Source organism: Daucus carota, chromosome 1 (assembly GCF_001625215.2).
Source record: "Daucus carota subsp. sativus chromosome 1, DH1 v3.0, whole genome shotgun sequence".
In the NCBI taxonomy this organism is placed as follows: domain Eukaryota; kingdom Viridiplantae; phylum Streptophyta; class Magnoliopsida; order Apiales; family Apiaceae; genus Daucus; species Daucus carota.
Genome location: NC_030381.2, coordinates 21807594 through 21828733, shown reverse-complemented (window position 1 = coordinate 21828733; position 21140 = coordinate 21807594). Strand labels below are relative to the sequence as shown.

Below are 21140 nucleotides of genomic sequence, written 5' to 3'. Positions count from 1 at the left end.
TGCGAGATTGATGATTTGCACCAGCATCAATGAACAGCGGGGTAATGTCATGGATATCATGGAAAGTTGGCATTCAGCCAATACTGCAAACAACATCTAAATACTCAAGTTCATTTGTACTTAATTTTGAAGATACCCTATTATGTTCTAATGGATTATTGTTACAGAATCTTTTGAAAACAATTTGCATTTTGACTTTATTGATTGTACGGTTGTTTCCAAAACATATGTGTTTTGCATATGTCTTTATTTTTTGGTATTATGTTGTTATATTTGATCCATTGATAAGGAATACTGAAATAACGTAACAACTAAAGAGTTGGGAATTTTAAATAAGAATATACGAATCTCAAATTTCACAAAAGATTATTATATAAATACATCTATAAAAGTTCCATTGAGTCTGTTTTTTACGAGAGGCTGTGCATAGAGTGTTTGAGTTTTTAACCAGATTTCAGAAATGAATCCAGGTACACCTTTCTACTTCAGAATTCAGAATTGTCGTAAAAAATTACTAACTTCGCAAATTTCTTTTCTACATCAAACAATTTGTGAAACAATTTGCACATCAAACAATTTGTACCTATGCATACGATACAAAACGACATCTGAAAACAGTGGTATGCATTTAATCAAGATACTCATTTCTACTTCATTAGGAACACTAAATTTAAGTATTGTGTGTGAAGTTATGACTGGAACTTCAAAAAACATAATAATTTACTCATATAAACTCTGTTGCATGACTGGTTTGGAATACTGCTGAATTCACCATGACTGGTTTGGAATACTGCTGAATTCACTTTGACTGGTGGATATTGGCGATGGAATTAGAGTGTTCGTTGAAAGTAGTAATACGAAATAATGATATCTACACATTGGTTTTCCATTTAAAGGTTGATATCAGTGTCTACGACCAAATATCAAGTGTAACATATGAAGTAGATATCTTCAGATGGTCCCCTGTTGTGGATTAATTTTGGTTGTGTTCCGAAGAGAGTTCAATTATAATTCTTAGTTGTTATTCTGAATGTGAGAGAATTGCACTAGAAGTATGAACTTATATTTAGTCCCGTGCTTATTACGATAACACAGGAGCCCGACGGACAAAATCAGAAACTATACATGGATTGAAGCTAATCACATATGGAAACCATCTCTATGGTTTCATCAAGATCAGCCTTGTATAGCTACATGTTTGTGTGCTATTATAACTTCAATAACAAAAAAAACAAACGTTAGAGATATAAGGAAAATGCATATATCACAGAGTACTGTTATATCATTACAAACAGATATAACTCGTTATTCAAATTACTAGTAGTTCAAAACCAGGTTGATCACAAATAGTTTTACCTAAAAACCAAATCAAGCAAAAACGAAAAGAAAAGATTGTCACAAGCAGATGATAAAAATGCAGGAACACTTAATTTTGGCTAAGCTTCTCAAGTGCTTTGCGATAGGAACTTTCATCTGGTACCAGTGTTGGGTCTTGAATCTCGTCATAAATCATCTCTGATAAAGAATTGATTGCACTTGTAAGAACCCTATATGTGTAAAGTAGTCTGAGCCTGCTGATTTGTTTCTTTTGAGTGTACTGCACGAGTAAGAATTTGTGATCAAAAAGACGATAATATAGAAAAATAATTTTAGAAAAATGACTAGAGATTATTATTAATTGAAACATACACTTTCTACTTGTATCTTAGAATCCCAGTTGCGTGGTCCACCTCCAAAGTAAGTCTCCATGTGACGCATTGAAAAAATTCCACAGTCTATTGCATTATCCTTAGTTTGCCACCTCATTTTTAGTCGCTGTGCATCCATCCGTTGGAATTCAGCATACTTACCAAAATTCTTTCTCTTCATGAATTCAATGAAGTGTGTATGCTGTGTGAACCATTAAGAATTGTTCATTATCTCATTAATATGAGAATTTCATTTTCAATTTAAAATAAGTTATCAAATTACCAGAATAGTCAGCTGATGTCCATAGAGATACTGAATTGTCCTCTCACTAACTCTGTTGTCCAAGATCTCTATAGCGGGGTTCTTGAGATTATAACAGACTACATAATAGTGATTGACGCGATGTATGGGGAAAAAGACCTTTTGTAACATTGGAAAAACAAACTATAAGTAATTATAGGTACATAACTATGAGATAATTATTTCCATAATTCATTGAATATTACCATGTCAACCTCAGCGAGTGTTGTTCGATTTGATGTTAACACATGATCCATATTTGTTTCAAAGATCAAGTATTTCTCTTCTACTGTAGCCTCGTCTGATGCATTTAATGTACCGAGCTGTTTTTCAAATAAAATAAAAATACATGTACATATGAAGTGAGATAGTTTAGTGTATACATTGAGGAAGGAATGCTTACTGTCGTTTCTATATAGCAGAATAGCCTGTAAGGTGATACAGGGGCCCTAAGCTCTTCCAGCGCATTAAGGAAGCAACACTATACATCCATCACAGATGTCATAATCATTTCTCCATCCATCATTGATTGAAAATCTACCTTGTAACAATTTATTTTACCCCATTTGAATAGAATCCGACTGCATTGAAAATATAAGGATTAGAAACTATAGTTATGCAAGTAGAAATAAATAAAATTTATATTACTTACTTTGGATATTGATCATTTGCGTGAAGCCATTCCCATAACTCAGTCTCTTCTTTCTTGAACGATTTTCCATAAATACTCGTCAATCTGTCAAAATACGGCGATTTATGTATATCAGCCACCTTCCTCTCACGTATTGGCCTGTTATTTTGAATCAGGTTCAGGTCTTCCTTGTTTGTTGATACATCAACATTATCTGGCTTTATAACATCGACTTCATCGATGAATAAATTGAAACTAGGAATAGATGTATCAAGATGTACTTTGAATGTATTAGCATCAGCTGGTGTAGTGTGCTCAGATGTATTCCTGTTTGTATTGAAAGATATGGTTTTTGATTGAGATTCCATGCTGTTGAATACATCAGCGGCTTTTACATTACATCCATGTCTGGTGGCAGACAAGTTGTCGATCAATAACCAATCTTGAGACGATAGACAAAGTTCTTCATCAAGATCATTTATAGATTCTGTGCAGCTTTTACCGGAAGGAATGTTAATAATTTCAAGGCCAGATGGAGCCTGAACAACCTTAGTAGGACAACTTGATGCATCAGTGTTTGGTTTGCTTTCCAGCACATGACTTCCAATCACCTCCTCCTTTATGAAACCATTTGCTTTCTCGACCAACAATAAAAGCCTAGATTCAAGTTTATCAAGAGTCTGGTTTTTTCTGAACAATTTTTTAGTGGATAGCAGATACATCATGCATTTCTTTTGTACGTCCTCATAGTAGTCGACGTTTTCCTTTAATTTGTCAAGGACATAAGGGGGTACCTAATAAACTTACACAGATTAGTAATGTAATAATACAATTTTAACCAAAATCTCAGTATTTAATGTATAATAATATCTCTAAAGCTACCTTATTGTAAGAATTTGTGTCCATAAACAACTACAATTATACTAATCGATTACATAAATTTTTTTTAACCAAACTAGGGGTCTTCTTGTTTTCCTTGGGCTCCTTAATTTTGATGGGGTAAATCTCGGAGTAATGTTAATATTACTCTCTATTGAGGGCTTTTGAACTACGATGTCTACAGGGCCTACCATTTCTCCTCCTATCATGTCAACTTCCATGTCAACCACCATTGCTTCCTCTACTGCACCTTGTGATGTTGGATGAGTCATGCTGGTAATTCTACACATCTCACAACACCAATCAGCAGGTATCTCGAAACAAGGTTTTCTAATGCAGTAACTGTGTAGGATGAAATCCATTAATAATTCATATAAAAATAACTATAACATGAAAAGAAAGAAACAAATAGAGAGAGATCATACCGATGTTCACAACCAACTTTGCATTTTGGGCAAGTTACAAGTGCATTGTCAGAACCAATATCCCCACATGTGTTGCATACTTTCGGCACTTTCGGCAGTAGATCAGTAGTTTTATCGAGATTATGTGAAGCCATAAATGGAGATATTGTTTTGTTTATGTTAGAGAGAAGGTTGCCGTAAATGTAGTAGTACCAAATTGATCACAGTTGTGCATATATATGTACAAGTTAATGAAGATGAAAGGTGTGCATATATAGTTAATGAAGAGGAAATGTGTGCATATATAGGTACAAAAGTTGATGAAGAAGAGGAGAAGTTGAATGGTTTAGAGCAGATGAAGAAGAGGAGAAGTTGAATGGTTTAGAGCGGTAATGTTTTTCTGTTGTCAGGGTTCAGGACTAGTCTTTCCGTCTTTCCATCTTTCGATACATGCGCCATTCACGAATCACAACAAGAAAACAGGTCAAAACCGACCGTCGGATATAAAACCGACCGACGGTCGCGTGGTCGGTTTTAACTCGTCAAAATCACAAAACGACGACGATCTGGGTGACGTGGCAACAAATAAAACCGACCGTCTGCTACGGTCGGTTATATTTATGACATGGCACCCTTATAACCGACCGTTCTGTGTGGTCGGTTATGTCGTCCGCGGAAAAATAATTAAAAATCAATTTAAATAAAAATATCTGTGCGTCAGCCCCTAAAAACGACGTCGTTTTTTTTGTTTGGTACTAAAACCGACCGATTGGTCGGTCGGTTTTATCCTGCAGCTTTTATATCACTTTTTAGCTAGTAGTGAGCTCACATTCACTTGAAATAAAAATCAAAGGAGAAGAAAGGAGCTAAAGTGGGGAAGAATTATTGCTTGCAAACATTTCAAGTAAGTGATTTTCATTTCTTTGCATTAAATGTGTGTGTGTGGTGGGTGTGTTAAATGTGTTTGTTATATTAAATGTGTGTGTATGTAATTACATTGAATGCTTGTATTGAATGTATGAAATTCATGTGAAATTATTTGTTAAATGTGTATGAAATTCATGTGAAATTACATGTGTGTATTGAATGTATGTGTTATTAAATGTATGTGTGTGTTAAATGTATGTGTGTTAAATGTGTGTTAAATGTGTGTGTAGATGACAAACTTGGATCGAAATTGGATTAGTAATCAAGTGCAAAGTGATAAAATTTCGTTAACTCCGGAATATAGGAATGATGTAGAAACTTTTTTAAAATTTGCAAGTGAAAATGGAATGGGAGAAGATGGTACAATGAAGTGTCCTTGTAAACGTTGTAGGAATTTGAATTGGTTAAGTATCGATGATGTTAGATTCCATTTACTTGCTAAGGGGATGCTTGAGGGTTATACCGTTTGGACATCACATGGTGAAGAAAGAGGAAGAAAACGTAGTCGAACATCGCATCATCGTTATTGTGTTCGGGAACCTACGAGGGTAGAACAACCGTAGATTTGAATGCGATGCTACATGATTTTGCCGGTGAAAATTCCGAATTTTATAACAACGTGGATACGGGAACTAGGAATGTAGAAGAAGTTCCAAATGATAGTGCAAGAAAATTGTATGAGGTGATTATTGAAAATGGAGCACCTATTTATCCCGGTAATACGAAGTATACAAGATTAAGCTTTACCACAAAATTGTTAGAATTCAAGAATATCTCACATTGTAGTAATAAGGCTTTTGATAGTTTGCTTGCACTTTTTGCGGATGTATTACCAAAAAAGCACACGTTGCCTCAAACTTATTATGAAATGAAGAAGATAATGAAGGGTTTGAGGGTTGAATATCAAAAGATTGATTTATGTGAGAATGATTGTATGTTATTTTATGGAGATGACAAGGATAAAGTTGTGTGTGATATATGTGGTAAAGATCGTTATCGGGATGTTTTGAGGAAAGATGGTAAAAAAATACCAAAAAAAATATTGAGACATTTTCCTTTGATTCCTCGACTACAACGCTTGTATATGTCAAAACATACATCCGACCATATGAGATGGTACAAGAATCGAGATGTCAAAGATGGAGAAATTAGTCATCCCGCGGACGGAGAAGAGTGGAAAAATTTTGATCGTCGATATCCATCATTTGCTCAAGAAATTCGTAATATAATGCTTGGCCTTGCAACCGACGGTTTCAACCCATTTGGCCCTACCGGGAAAAAAACATATAGTGTGTGGCCCATAGTAGTAGTTGTCTATAATCTTCCGCCATCAATGTGTATGAAAAAACCCTATATGTTTATGACCGATATAGTGCTGGGTCCGAATAGCATTGGCAAAGATATTAACGTTTGTCTAAGGCCTCTCATTGATGAATTGAAGATATGGTGGAATACAGGAATTGAAACATATGATCAATCTTCGAAACAAAATTTTACAATGAGAGCGGCTCTTATGTGGACAATTAGTGATTATCTCGCTATGAGTATGATAAGTGGATGGTCGGGTAAAGGAAAATTAGGATTTCAAGTGTGTCTTGGAAGTGTGCAAGGGTTTCAATTAAAACATTGTGGTAAATGTAGTTTCTATGGCACGAACCGAATATTCCTTGAACCAAATGATCCACTACGTCGGAAAAGTAATTTGTTTGATAATGCGGAAAGAAGATTGTTTCGTGGTCGTTTGTCCGGGGAGGGTGTAAAGGAGTTGCTTGACGGTTTAGTTTTTCCACCACCCGGAAAGACTAATACAAAGGCGAGGAGTATCGGATATGGGGAAGAGCATCATTGGACTCATGTTCCAATTTATATGAACTCCCTTATTGGTCTTCACATAGTTTACGATATTCAATTGATATCATGCATACGGAAAAAAATGTTTTTGAGAACCTATTTTTTACTATTGTGAATGCGAAAAAGTCAAAGGATCACAAAAAAGCAAGAGCGGATTGCAAGCACTTTGGTGTGTTACCTCATTTGTGGATCGATGAAAATGGCAAGTCACCCAAAGCACCTTTTTCCATTACAAGAAAACAACGTAAACTTTTGTGTGAATGGATTAGTTCACTGAAACTTCCAGACGGTTATTCCTCAAATATATCTCGTTGTTGTAATGTTGAGGAGTGTACATTTTATGGATTCAAATCGCATGATTGTCATATATTTCAACAAAAATTATTGCCTCTTGCAATTCGTGAGCTTTTACCGGCGCCTATTGCGGATGCCATTACGGCAATTGCAATTTTTTTTCAAGATTTGTGCTCATCCACGGTTACAAAAACCGATTTGGAAATAATGGAAAAATCAGTTGTGAAGGCATTGTGTTTGTTGGAAACAATTTTTCCTCAAAGTTGGTTTGATTCGATGGAACACTTGGTTGTGCATTTGGCGGAAGAAATTAGACTTGCTGGACCTGCTTACTGGCATTGGATGTATCCAATTGAGCGTTTATTGGGGAAACTAAAACAAAAAGTCGGCAATAAAGCAAGAGTTGAGGGTTCCATTGCCGAACGATATATGGAGGAGGAGATTGTCAATATTTGTGCTTTTTTACTTTGCATCCGACTCGATTCACAATAAATTAAGTCGTAACGAAGTTTTGTTTGATGTACAAAAGACCGACAAATTAGAAGTTTTTAAATATCCATGTGAGTCTCTTGGAAAAGAACGAAGTCGATATTTGAATGATGATGAGCAATTATTAGCTGATGAATATGTTCTTCTAAACTCTCCTGAAGTTCAACCTTATCTAAGGTATGGTAAATACATTTTATGATAAATTTTTGTGAAGATGTCAATACATTTTATGATAAATTCATGTTATTGACATTTATGCATTATTGTAGGAGGTACCAAGATCGAGTTATGAGACAACGTCCTGAGACAACGCCACAACAATTAGATCATATTGTGAAAACTCGATTCAAACCTTGGTTTAAGAAAAAGGTTGAGAAAGACGAGATAGACGGACCTCGTTTCATGGACTTGCTAGAAGGACCGGCATTAAAGGTCATGACTTTTGAAACTTGTCAAGTTAATGGATATAAATTTTCAACATCATCCGCATCCGGTTCCGGTGTTGTAGTTAAGGGAACTTTGCACGAAAATAATCTTGATTATTATGGTCAACCAATAGAAATTGTGAGACTTATTTATCAAGGATGCAATCACGTATATTTGTTCAAATATATTTGGTTTGATAGTCTCGGAAATGGTGTGAGGATCGATAAGAATCGAGTGGTGACAGTTGATATAACTTCAAGATTGAGATCTAACGAAGTTTTTATTTTAGCTAGTCAAGCCTCTCAAGTATATTACGCTCCTAGCGTATTGGATCCATGAAGCAAAATATATACGGTGGTCAAATCTAAAAGTCGTCCGATTGATGAATCAATTATTGTGCAAAACGATATAGAGGACGCTTTTCAAGAAGATAGATCTAATGCCGCTAGCTCATTTTCACTATTTGTTGATTTTGCACAATATGGACAAATTCCATTTATTCGGCATGAAAATCAAGATGATGATGATGATGAAGAAGACGAATTGCGAGATGATGAAAATCAAGATGATGATGATGATGTTGAACACAATGAAGAAGAGGAAGATGATAATGAAGATAATGATGATGATAATGAAGATGATGATGAAGATGATGACGGTTTTGATGACTTTCAATGATGTTTAGATTTGTGTAATGATTTATAATGGTGTAATCATATACGATGGTGTAATGATATACAATGTTGTTTAGGCTGCTTAGTAATTTGGTTATGTATTGCTATTTGATGTTGGTACAGGATTTGGCAACTGAAACAGCAAACGAATTATGTTTTTTTTTTTCATTTTTTGCCCAGAAAACCGACCGATAGTACACATAACCGTCCGGTTTTGACCATAAAACTACCAGAAAACCGACCGAAAACATATATAACCGACCACCTTCTTCCACAAAACCGACCGCATTCATCTAAGGGCGGTCGGTTATAACTCGGTCGGTTTTACATATCAGGATAGCGTACTGGTACAAGCCCGACCGGGTCATAACCGACTAGGTATAACCGACCGTGGCAGGATTTGACCTCGGTCGGTTTTACGTAAAACTCAGTCAAAGCATATATATATTATTTGTTATATATATATAAATTATAATAATATAAGTTTACCAGAAAACCGACTGCATTCACATAAAACCGACCATGATTTTTCAGAAAACCGACCGCATGCATATAAAACCGACCGGATTCAGACAAAACCGACCGTTGACGCCTTTGACTTCGGTCGGTTTTAAGTAAAACTCAGTCAAAGCTAATATATTATTTATTATATATATATATATATATAAATTATAATAAAATAAACAAATATATATATTATATAAATATGTATATATATATAATATTTTACATGTAATATTTATATAAAATATATTCAGAATATAAATATATATACAGTCATAGCTATCTCTTCAGTCTTACATACACGGATGGTTACAAGTGAGGTGTCCGGAGAGGAAGGTGTGAAACCTAACTCTTGTTTCCTCCTTTCCTCACGGTGACAAGTAAACGTCGTTCATCCCGTCCCCTTTGACGGTATTCAAAGCAGATCGTAGACTGACTCAGTACTAGTCAGTATCCCGTGTCTATATATTATTGGCTCATTTTTAATATATATTATTTTAACTTTTGTTTTCTAACTTCACGTGCCAAGAATTAAAGAGTATTCCGATCATTGCATGTATATTCTTATAACTTATATATGTCATAAGCAGTGTTCTAATTAAAAATCCCCGATTTAACTGAGTAATCCCTGATTAATCCACTGCAAGGTCGGCCAATGATTCGATTTTTGAAATACGATTAATCCTTATATATATTTCTTAATCGAAGTATATATGATACATATTAAAATTAAAATATTATATTACCTTAAATATGAATAATTATAGAATTTATGAATATAGTAATATTATTTTTAATTATAGAGTTACTAATAGCTAATATAGTATTATTATTTTTAATTTGAAATTAAATTATTATTAAATAATACTAGCTATTAATATATAATTTTATCTTAATATTTTTAATATTAAAAGCTATGGTTTTTATTTAATTAAATAAAACCCTAAATTTAGGGTTTAAAAAACCCGAAATTTAGGGTTTAATAAAACCGACCACCGTAATCTAAAACCGACCGATTTTTTTGCGCCTAAAAATTTCGTGAAAAATTAAAAACCGCGCCACAGTGAAACGACGTCGTTTCACTGGGGACGAAGACATAACCGACCGCTGCTGCGGTCGGTTTTGTGCTCTGTATATATAAAAAAAAACAGCCGTTTCTTTTCTTTTCTCTATCTCCCTTTTCTCTCCCAAGTCTTTTCTCTCCCAACTCTCTTATCTCCCAACTGCAATTCAATGGCGATTTCTCTCTTTTCTCTTTGCTTTTATGCTCTTCAACTCTCAATCCACTATGCTCTCTTATTCCTACTCTCTGCAATCCAACCCCCAGTTCTCTCGATGGTGATTCCAACTCTCTTGCTCTCAATGGTGGTTCCAACAGCGATGGGGGCTCAGTTTGGTGGTTCACAAAGGAGACCCAGTGCTTACTATGCTCGGAGGAAGAAACCCCCAACTCTCAGTGGCGATTCCAATGTATATTCTCCATTTTCTCTATTTTTTAATTTCGTTTATGTGTATATATATGTGTATATGTTGGTGAATCTGCATATATATATATATATATATATATATATATGTGTGTGTGTGTGTGTGTGTGTGTGTCTATGTGTATGGGTGAATCTGCATATACGTATATGTTAATATATTTGTGTATGTGTGTGTGTGTATATAGGTGTATTGGGAAATTTTGCATGCAATTTGTTCGTCGGTTATGTGCAATTTGTTGGTCGGTTATATGTGGGGTGAATTTTTTCTTAATTTTTCAATTTGTATAAATTTGATTCCATTATTGAGAGAGATTTTAAGCAATGTGCATTAATCTTGTAATTTGTATAATGTGTGTGTTTGTATAATTTGTGTAATTTGTCTTTGTATAATTTGTATAGTTTATGTATAATGTGTGTGTTTATGTATAATGTCTTTGTATATATAGTTTATGTATAATTTTTAATTTGTATAATGTGTTTAATCTTGTAATTTGTATAATGTGTGTGTTTATGTATAATGTCTTTGTATATATAGTTTATGTATAATTTGTATAGTTTGTGTAATTTGTAAATTTGTCTTTGTATAATGTATGTGTTTGTATAGTTTGTAATTTGTATAGTTTGTGTTCTAATTGTGTATTTGTATGTGTTTAAGCGTTTTTGTGTTTTGGATTTAACTTGATTTTAATGAATTGTATTGTAGGGGCTCTTTGGTTGGGTGATGATAGTCGTCATGATTTCATTGACGATATATATCATGGCAAGGAAAAGGAAAGCAACGGACAAGGACACCGACAAAGGCAAGGGAAAGAGTGTCGGTAGTAGTACAAACAAAAAGAAGGCGAAGGGAAAAGGCAAGGGAAAAGGAAAGGGAAAGACGGGGTTGCGTGACGAGCCAACGGATTCGGAAACCGAATCGGAGCATAACACAAGGGAGGCAGAGGCGGAGGCGGAGGAGGAACCGGTGAGAAGAGTGAGGATGCCACGGTCACATTCATGCGGCATTTTTGGAGCTAAGATACCAAAAAGACCTCGACGGATCAATATCTCCGATGGACAGTAAGTATATTGTTTTATATGTTGTGTTTTGTAGTGATTATTAATGATTTTTAGTGTTAAATATATGTAGTGTGCGTTTAGTTATTAATAATTTGTTCACGAGTTAATATTTATAATGTTCTTATATAGTATTGAAGATAATGAGGCAAAAAAGACTTTGCTTGCGATTATTCGGGCAAGATGGCCTTTGGGTAAATACACGTTTAGTGACATAGACGCGGCTTACCCAAAGTGGCTCGGTCTAAGGGTTGAGGAGTTTCTCGTAAGTACATTTTTGTTTACATAATATGTTTTTGATTTTGTTGGTAATTGGTTTGGTACATTTTGTTGGTAATTGGTTTGATTATTCAATTTTAATCCTTGTACTTGTTGATATTACGTAGAAATATTATAGGCACTTGAAAGGTCAAAGCCGTTCACAAGCCAAAGCTATCATTGAAGATCACATAAAGGTCACAATCAAAAGGACCATGAATAAATTGAAGAGGAGAATCGAGAGGAAATCGAGGGAGGAAGGGGTTTCGAAGTTGGCTTTGAAACCCGGATATTGGAATATAATTTTTTGGAAAGATCTTCTCAAGTATTGGGACACGGATGAAGGCCATTTGCATAGGTCGGAAGTTGGAGCTGCTAATCGGCAACGCGTGGAAAGGTTGCATAGCGCGGGTGCTCGCTCCTTCAACCGTGTGCGCGAGGTAGTACTATTTTTAATATGCAAACACACACACACATTTTGTTTTTACCTTATAATTATATAATATATAATATGATAATGCAAATGCTAATATAAGTTATTTTGTGGTATAATTCATGAACATGAAAAATAAATTGTCTAAAAGTCCGACAAAGCTTGAGGTGTGGGATGAATGCCACACTAGGATCGGCTCCACTCCCGAGAGCCGAATATATACTACCTCCGCCGCTATGCGCATTGCGGTAATCTTCTAATTTTAGCACTTTAATTAATTGTTTATATCATTAATTGTTTAATTAATTGTGATAAATGTGTAGGAACGATATGCCTCGATTCTTGATCGTATGCCGGTGGAGGTTACTCAAACGGGGGAGCGGGATGAGCCTTGGGATTGGTGGATGGAAGCAATGGAGGTTCCCCAAGGCGAGAGGCCAAAAAAGAGTTATGTTGTGGGGTTCCCCAAAGCTCGAGCTAGTGATTTGATCCCAACACTAGCCACGCGCTATAGGGATTCCACCCGTGGCGGCGCCGGCTCATCCTCATCCGCTCCAACACAAAATCCAGTGGTTCCCGATTCCATCTTCCTCCCGATTGTCCGCAATGTGCTCAATGAAACCCGTGCCAATCCTCTGCAATTTGCTCGTCGCCTATCGGATGAGGAGATAACAACCTTTGCACGCACAGCCCTCGAGGCGTTCGATCCAGCCACTGACCCGGCTCGGAGGGCGGAATGGAATAACCTTCTTGGCGGCGAGGTTGTGCACATTGTAGGGACATTGCTCGAGGATGTCCTCCAAAAAATGGATGCTCGTGCTAAAATGGTAATACACTTATGACTTAATGATTTGTTTTTTGTTTTTGGTTGATATGTAAAAATGAATGGATTCTAATTGTTTGACATGTTTTTGTAGGCAACTGCGCAAGAGGGAGAGAAAGATTACACAGATGTGGACGAGGACACGGATGAAAACACGGATGATGAGGGTGAAGGTGAAGGCGAAGCCGGTGGCGAAGGTGGTGGGGAAGGCGGTGGTGAAGGCGGTGGCGAAGATGGTGGCGAAGGCGGTGGTGAATCATCCGATGTTTCTTTGACCGATTAGTGTAATTTATAATTTAATTTTAACGGATGGTATATTAAGACAGTGGTTGGATTTGGATTGTGAATGTTTAGGTTTTGAATTGTTTAAATGTTTGGATTTGGATTTGTAATTAGAATGTTTGGATTTTGAATTGTTTGGATTTGGATTTGTAATTAGAATGTTTGGATTTGGTTTAATTAGAATGGTTTCGTTTAATTTTGTTGTTGGTATTTTGTGATGTTTGGTTGTTTAGGATGCTTGGTTTGATTGTTTAGGATAATTGTTTGGTTGGTATGGTTTTGCTACAGGGAATGGATTAGAAACTGCAGATTCTGCTGCAATTTTTTTAAAAATTCACCCAGAAAACCGACCGGATGGTCCCAAAACCGACCGTTTTTTACCATATTGATGCCAGAAAACCGACCGCATTCAAATATAACCGACCGTGCTCAATACATAAAACGCAGAAAACCGACCGTCTTCATCAGGAGTCGGTCGGTTATGAGGCGGTCGGTTATGCGAATCAGGGAGGCGTACTGCCACAAACCCGACCGAGTCATAACCGACCGCACATAACCGACCGTGGCAGAAGGTTGACTACGGTCGGTTTTATGTCAAAGTCAACTCAGAGAAAAGGCACATAACCGACCACCGTCATCGGTCGGTTTTACAAATCGCTTCTGACGTGGTCTGACACCTGTTGCCACGTGGTGACAGGTGGCATCAAGTGGGGCCAATTTTCTGGGAACAAAAAGGCACATAACCGACCACTTAGTCGGTCGGTTTTAAGAGTTAAACACGACCAATTCACGTAACCGACCAGGGTTTAACCGACCAACCATATCGGTCGGTTTTAGGCTTATAACCGACCGATATTTTTCATAACCGACCGATTTTGACGGTCGGTTATGTCCTGTTTTCCCGTAGTGAATACTAGCTTATAGCATATAATATATGTTATTTTATCGTATATATTATAAATTTAATTGATTTTATTGTGAACATAAAATTGTGTTGGAATTATATGGTTAAATAAATTATTAATAGTTAAGTCCGCCAAATAGCTAATTAAAAATTAGGTCGAACATATATATTTTAATGATAATGTTTAAATATGTATTTTTTTATATTTTATAATTTAAGGAGACTTGTAAGCCGGGATATAAACCAACCAACCAAACAAACTTTTAATGTATCATCATTAATAATTAATAACATAATATTGAACATGTTAGGTTAATGAGACGCGTAAACTCAATTACTGACGGATCATATTAACCTATTTTTTTAATGTTTTGGTTTAATAGATAATAAAAAATATATAATAATGTATAACTTCGACTGAACGATTTATCAAACTCGAATGAGCGACCGACTGAACTTTTCATGTTTCAGCTCTATAATAATACTAGTCTTAAAACCGTGCGAACGGGCGACTATATATTTCAAAATTTATTACGTATAATTTAATTGCTAACATTATTTTCTAATTTATTTAGTATTATTGGATGTTATAATTGTTTACATGAACAATATTGTAATAATAAATTGAAGTGTGATTAAATCATATTAACTAATTGATTATATTTTTTCTCCTTACAAATTTAGTTTTTACACTATTTTATGTATATTATAAAATGGAAGTATAAATGATAAACAAATTTATGTTCAGTTTTTTTTTCCTTACATTAATATGTGATAATGTATTTTCTGATTAATTTAGTATCATATTCTCATATTTTATATTTTTTTATTTGTTAGCAAAGATATATTGTTTATTATTCTACACAAAAAGAATTGAAAATAAAGAACACGAGTGATTGTGAATTATTGAATTTGGAAACTTTAAAAAAAAAATATGCATGCATATGTGAAAACTCTCAAGTTATTTATACGTATAGGACTGTTTGTGTATATCTTGTTTATATATTTATTGGATAGATTATATTAAGGTTGTTTTTAAAGTGATAAATTGGAGAGTCGATTAAAATTTCGAAAGAATCTATGGAAAGGCAGAAAATTTTACGCGGTTCCCTCGAAGATTGTGAATTTCCGAAATCCACAGAATTCAAGGTATTTTTCTATTTATTCAGCAGATGGCTGAACTAGTTACAGTTTCTTAGTGTTTACTCAAAATCATTTCATCAATGCACCTTTCGATTGTTTTTACCATTTTATATTGTCTAATGTTATAGAAATATTTTTGATGTAAGATTCCATATTCTATTCTGAATCTTGGATATTTATGATATTCTTTCAAGTTTATTTTAAGTTGTAAGATCACTTAAGAGAATCCCAGACAATTTTAAGATTTATGAGATTCTTTTAAGTGTGTTAATGAACTAAATTAATAAATTAGTACAACCCTTAAGAGATTCGCGGAAAAAAAATTGGAGATGAGAGCTCCTAAGAGAATCTCAAAACTTCTTAAATAAGTTTAACCTAGTAAAACACTTAAGAGAATCTTGGAAAGAATCTTGAAGAATTATGAGATTCCTTTAAGTTTATTTTAAGTTATAATATTACTTAAGAGAATCCCAGAAAGTCTTAAGATTTTCTAAGGTTCTTTTAAGTGTTTTACTAATTTAAATTTAAGTATTGTGTGTAAAGTTATGACTGGTCCTTCAAAAAACATAATAATTTACTCATATAACAACTTAAGAGAATCCAAGACAATCTTAAGATTTTCTGAGATTCTTTTAAGTGTGTTACTGAACTAAATTATTAAATTAGTACAACCCTTAAGAGATTCGTGGAAAAAAATTGGAGATGAGAGCTCCTAAGAGAATCTCAAAACTTCTTAAATAAATTTAATCTAGTAAAACACTTAAGAGAATCTTGGAAAGAATCTTTAAGAATTATGAGGTTCATTTAAGTTTATTTTAAGTTATAACATCACTTAAGAGAATCCCAGTAAGTCTTAAGATCTTCTAAGGTTCTTTAAAGTGTTTTACTAATTTAAATTTAAGTATTGTGTGTAAAGTTATGACTGGTACTTCAAAAAACATAATAATTTACTCATATAACAACTCTGTTGCATGACTGGTTTTGGAATACTGCTGAATTTACTTCTGACTGGTGGAGATTGGAGATGGAATTAGACTGTTCGTTGAAAGCAGTAAAACGAAATAATGATATCTACACATTGGTGTTCCATTTAAAAGTTGATATCAGTGTCTACCACCAAATATCAAGTGTAACATATGAAGTAGATATCTTCAGATGGTCCCCTGTATTGGATTAATTTCGGTGGTGTTCCGAAGAGAGATCAAGTATACTTCTTAGTTGTTTTTCTGAATGTGAGAGAATTGCACTAGGAGTATGAACTTATATAATAATCCTAACTTGGAGAATAAGATTACAACTTTGATAAAATCATATTGTTCTCCTTTGGGTAATTTATGCTCAATGTGATCATATCTTATGATTTTTATTTGATATACAGATGCCTAATAATTATAAACAAAGTCGGGCCATTATTAAGGAGATTGGAGAGTCGATTAACATTTCGAAAGACTCTAAGGAAAGTCAGAAAGTTCTACGCGGTTCCCTCGAAGAGTGTGAATTTCCGAATTCCACAGAATTCAAGGTATTTTCTATTTATTCCACAGATGGCTGAACTAGTTACAGTTTCTTAATGTTTACTCAAAATCAATCCATTAATGCATCTTTGGATTGTTTTTAGGATTTTAATATTGTTTAGTGTTATACAAATATTTATGAGGTAAGATTCCATATTCTATTCTAAACCAGATTCCTTAATTTGATTCTTCTACAGGAACTTCGTAAAGATCTAGACTACTATCAGTATCTCCAACGTCAATTGGTTGTACACGTCGTTGCAGCGTCTAAAAACAAAGAAACAAATAGTACAGCGCAACATTTCATGAAAAGGTTCATCCAAATGAACCAGGACTACAACAACATCATTGGTTTTCTTGTAGACAAAAACAAGTAGATTTTTAAGGGGTTTGTTATTTTTAATTGACTGAAGTTTTAACGCTGTTAAGAATTTGACAAACGCACTTTTCCGCAGTGGATTGTATGTTATTTAAAATTATAAGATTTTTATGGATTTTTATCTCTAATGGTTTGTTATTTCCTTCATATATTTTGATATCAACATAATAATATTCATGTAACATATGTTACCTACGATCATTTTTGAACCTTAGATCTTTGGTATTATAATTATTTGAAATTTTAAGACATGCCATTGCTTAAATATTTTAATAGTGTGCTCTGACAGAAAACAGAGAAACAAGCCTTTTCCGAGATCCCTTGTTGTTACTTTGATTTGGAGGTAGAACCGTAACCTCTTGCACAATCTTGAAACCCATTAAGTTCTCAACATATTCTTGATCAAGACGCTTACCAGAACCTCCTGAAGATATTTTAATCTCATCAGAGAACACCTTAAGTTTTTCGTATAGGAGTTTAATTTTACCTACATCATTAGAGGCTTCGCTCACGCAACTTTGGAATAAAAACCAACATTCCTGGACCTTCTTCCTGCGAGAGTCATCACCGGATACAGGGTCTGGAATCTCTCCAAGTTCTAGTGTTGAAAACCTATCGACTGCTTTCTTCAACCATCTATTTATGACATATTGTCTAGGAATGATATTAATACCGTTGATTCCTAAACAGAAAAATGCATGTCTACATAAGTAACCAACACGTATGAACAGCTTGCAAGAGCAGCTTATATCGTGCGTTTCCAAGTCAAGAGACACCTATCAGGCAAAGTCAAAAAAAATTTATCACAATATAAAACTTAAAAAATGTAAAAACTAGATTTTAAGGGTATGTTATACCTCAAATTTGTTCAAGTGATCATCTGGGTCCTTTATCACAATTGTCTTCAGCCTATCGACACTTTTCCATTCAAGAATAGTGAAATCTCCACTGCAACCTACTATCTCCTCTTGTATCTTGTAAAACATAACTCGTGTATATTGTTCTGCAGCATCTTTCTCAATTCCCTTGTTGGATATAGTTCTTGGAATTGTATTATCATAGTGAGTCATTTTTTTGTATTGGGTTCTCTGTCTTGCAATTGCACTATCGTAGCATATGTAAAATTCAGATAGTGTATCTCCTCTTTGCACAAAGTGGTTAAAGAAGAAATTTGAACTTTCCGATCTAGATTTTGTTCTTAACAGTCCCAACATTGGCTCATCATTGAAGTACGCTGGAATCCATGATTTTCTTATATCATATAATTCTGATAACCATTTGTTCCCAGATAGATCAAAATCTGTTATTACTTCTTTCTACCCTTCTTCAAACTCTAATGGTGATTTATGATTGCACCATACAAATTTGTTTAATCTCTCCATAAAAGGAGATTCTGAACAGAACAGAGAACCTAACTGCATAAGGAATATAAGAAAATATAATCAAAAAATTACATAACTAAATAGCTCTAATAGATCTAGAATAAAACCATGTTTTATTAAATTATATACAAATACCTTTGACGGGAACTTTTTCATGATATGCCACATGCAGAGCCTGTGTTTTACAAGTGGAAATACAGATTCTATCGCAACTTTCATAGCTGGACATTGGTCAGTGATAATACACCTTGGCTCACGTATAAAAATTGTCTTCATCGAGTTGCGTAGCCACTTGAAACTATCAGAAGATTCACTCTCAAGCAACGCTCCTGCAAATGTAACACTTTTCCAGTGGTTGTCTATACCAATCAATGGAACAAAGACCATTCCATACCTATAAGATCACAATTCTTGAGAATACGTAAGAATCTTATATACAAGCTCAAACTATAAAAGAGAAAATGTATATTTTTTCCTTACTTGTTGGTCCTGTAAGTTGCATCAAAACATACTACCTCTCCAAACACTTCGTAACATTTCATGTTGATATTGTCGGCCCAGAATAAACGAGTTAAGTGGTTGCTTGAATCAGTTTCGTACAGGAATCTGAATTCTGTGTCAGAGCTCCCTTGAATTTCCCTGAATTTCTGTATAATCATATCCGCATCGTGTTTACCAATTTGTTTTTTAACATCCCTCGAAAAGTTCTTGAAATCAACTGCAGTAGCGCCTACATTTTCAGAGGATCCAGTTATTGCTGAAACTAAACCATATGCTCGAGTGGCTCCAATGTCCATCTTAGCTGCATCGAAAATAAAATGCTTGTGGAAATCTGTGAGATTCCTGTTGCAACGCAAAAACATTTGTCCATCATTGTCTGCTAATTCATGGTTGTGTTCCTCGACAAATTTTCTTAGCTCAAACCCGCCATCAGCTGCCCTATTCACACGTATCAAGGCTGGGCAAGAACATTTTATTGATACAGTTTTTCGGATTCTGTGTTTGTAACCTTCAAACCCAACCTCAGACCTTGATGTTTTTGTATCAGATGAGCCGGACCTAGAGCAAATAAAATATTTCAGTGATGTCTGTCCAGATATATCACTTTTTTCTTGAGCTTTTCTTATATCAAAACCACAAACTCTTCTGTATTCCTTATAAAAATCATAAGCCGCTTGTAAATCTTTGAATTTCTGATTCAAAGCCGGTTTCTTCTCAACTACACATGTGGGAATGTTCTTGATAATTACTTTTGCTTGTTGATAATTGGTTTCACTGCTACTATCCATACCTGTATAAAATCGATAGAGAAAAGTGAAAAAAACCTTTTTATGCCGTTTTTGAAAATGATCATACTGTGTATTTCTTCTGCTGATCTTCTATTCCAAAGCGAATTCTACAAATTATACTATCAACATTACTAACCTTGAGTGACGTCAAGTTGTTCATCTTCCATGGCTGTTATGCTTGTAACTGAAGCTATTAAAAAGTTGTTCGTAAGGATGTAATGTGCTGTTCTTATTATGTCTATATGTCTGTATATGTCTGATTGAAGATAGAAAATTATTAACAAAAATTGAAAATCTATCTAAATATGGAATCAATCTCTGATTGATTATGTGAAATTCTGTATTCCTAAACTACCCTTTATTAACTAGATTTCATTGCTATTTTTATAAATTACTGATTAGATAATGATTATAAGATCAACGGTAGATAAACGGGTTCCTCAGTTTTCTTGATAAGCTGGGTTTTCTTAGGATCTTCCCCCAGAGTGAGGTTCCAGAGAAAACCAAGTTATCAAGAAAACCGAGGAACCCTCTTAGATACCGTTGATTATTTTTGTCATATATATCATTTCCCAAAATAAATTCAATCAAAATCTAACACACATAGTGGCAAAATCGTAAAGAATCTATTTTTGATTAATTACGAATCTTATAATTTTGGCATCTGCTAGAATCAAATCAAAGCTGACAAATTTTGCCCGCAAATCATTCCATATCAGTATCAGTTCATTACATATATACATTGTGATGAAAGACCCAGTATAAGAATCGTAAAAAGGCGAAAGCTACAAGGTCGTGTAAAACACTGTTATTCATCAATCGAAGGTTTGTTAGCATCCGGATCGATCTTAAGTCTTCTTCATGCAATTTAATTGTTGTGACTCTTGTACTCATTTTCGAACTATCACAAAATAACCTTTCTTCTTCTTCAGATATATAATGGCGGACAAGAATCTCCATGGGAACACCAAACGTTTGTTAGTTCGAGCCAAGCCTGATTGCTTAAAGAGAGTCGTGGACAATCTTTCAGATGTACAAAGGCAATGGGTTGTGGAGACTGGATTTGAAAAGGTTCTACTTTTCAACATCAAGGAGTACCCTGAACCATTGAGTTTTATGATATCA

The 21140-nt window shown here is 34.5% G+C and overlaps 2 protein-coding genes across 2 annotated transcripts in view; one reads left to right on the top strand and one right to left on the bottom strand.

The window, feature by feature from the left end:
* LOC108219141 (12-oxophytodienoate reductase 1) overlaps positions 1-21140 on the bottom strand; it is a 79335-nt gene that overhangs the window by 15570 nt on the left and 42625 nt on the right.
* On the top strand, positions 15362-17486 carry LOC108203860 (uncharacterized). The gene is made up of 3 exons (XM_064093052.1): positions 15362-15457; positions 16830-16973; positions 17163-17486. Exons 1-3 carry the CDS (start codon positions 15389-15391, stop codon positions 17340-17342), a joined length of 393 nt encoding a protein of 130 aa, XP_063949122.1. The 5' UTR covers positions 15362-15388; the 3' UTR covers positions 17343-17486.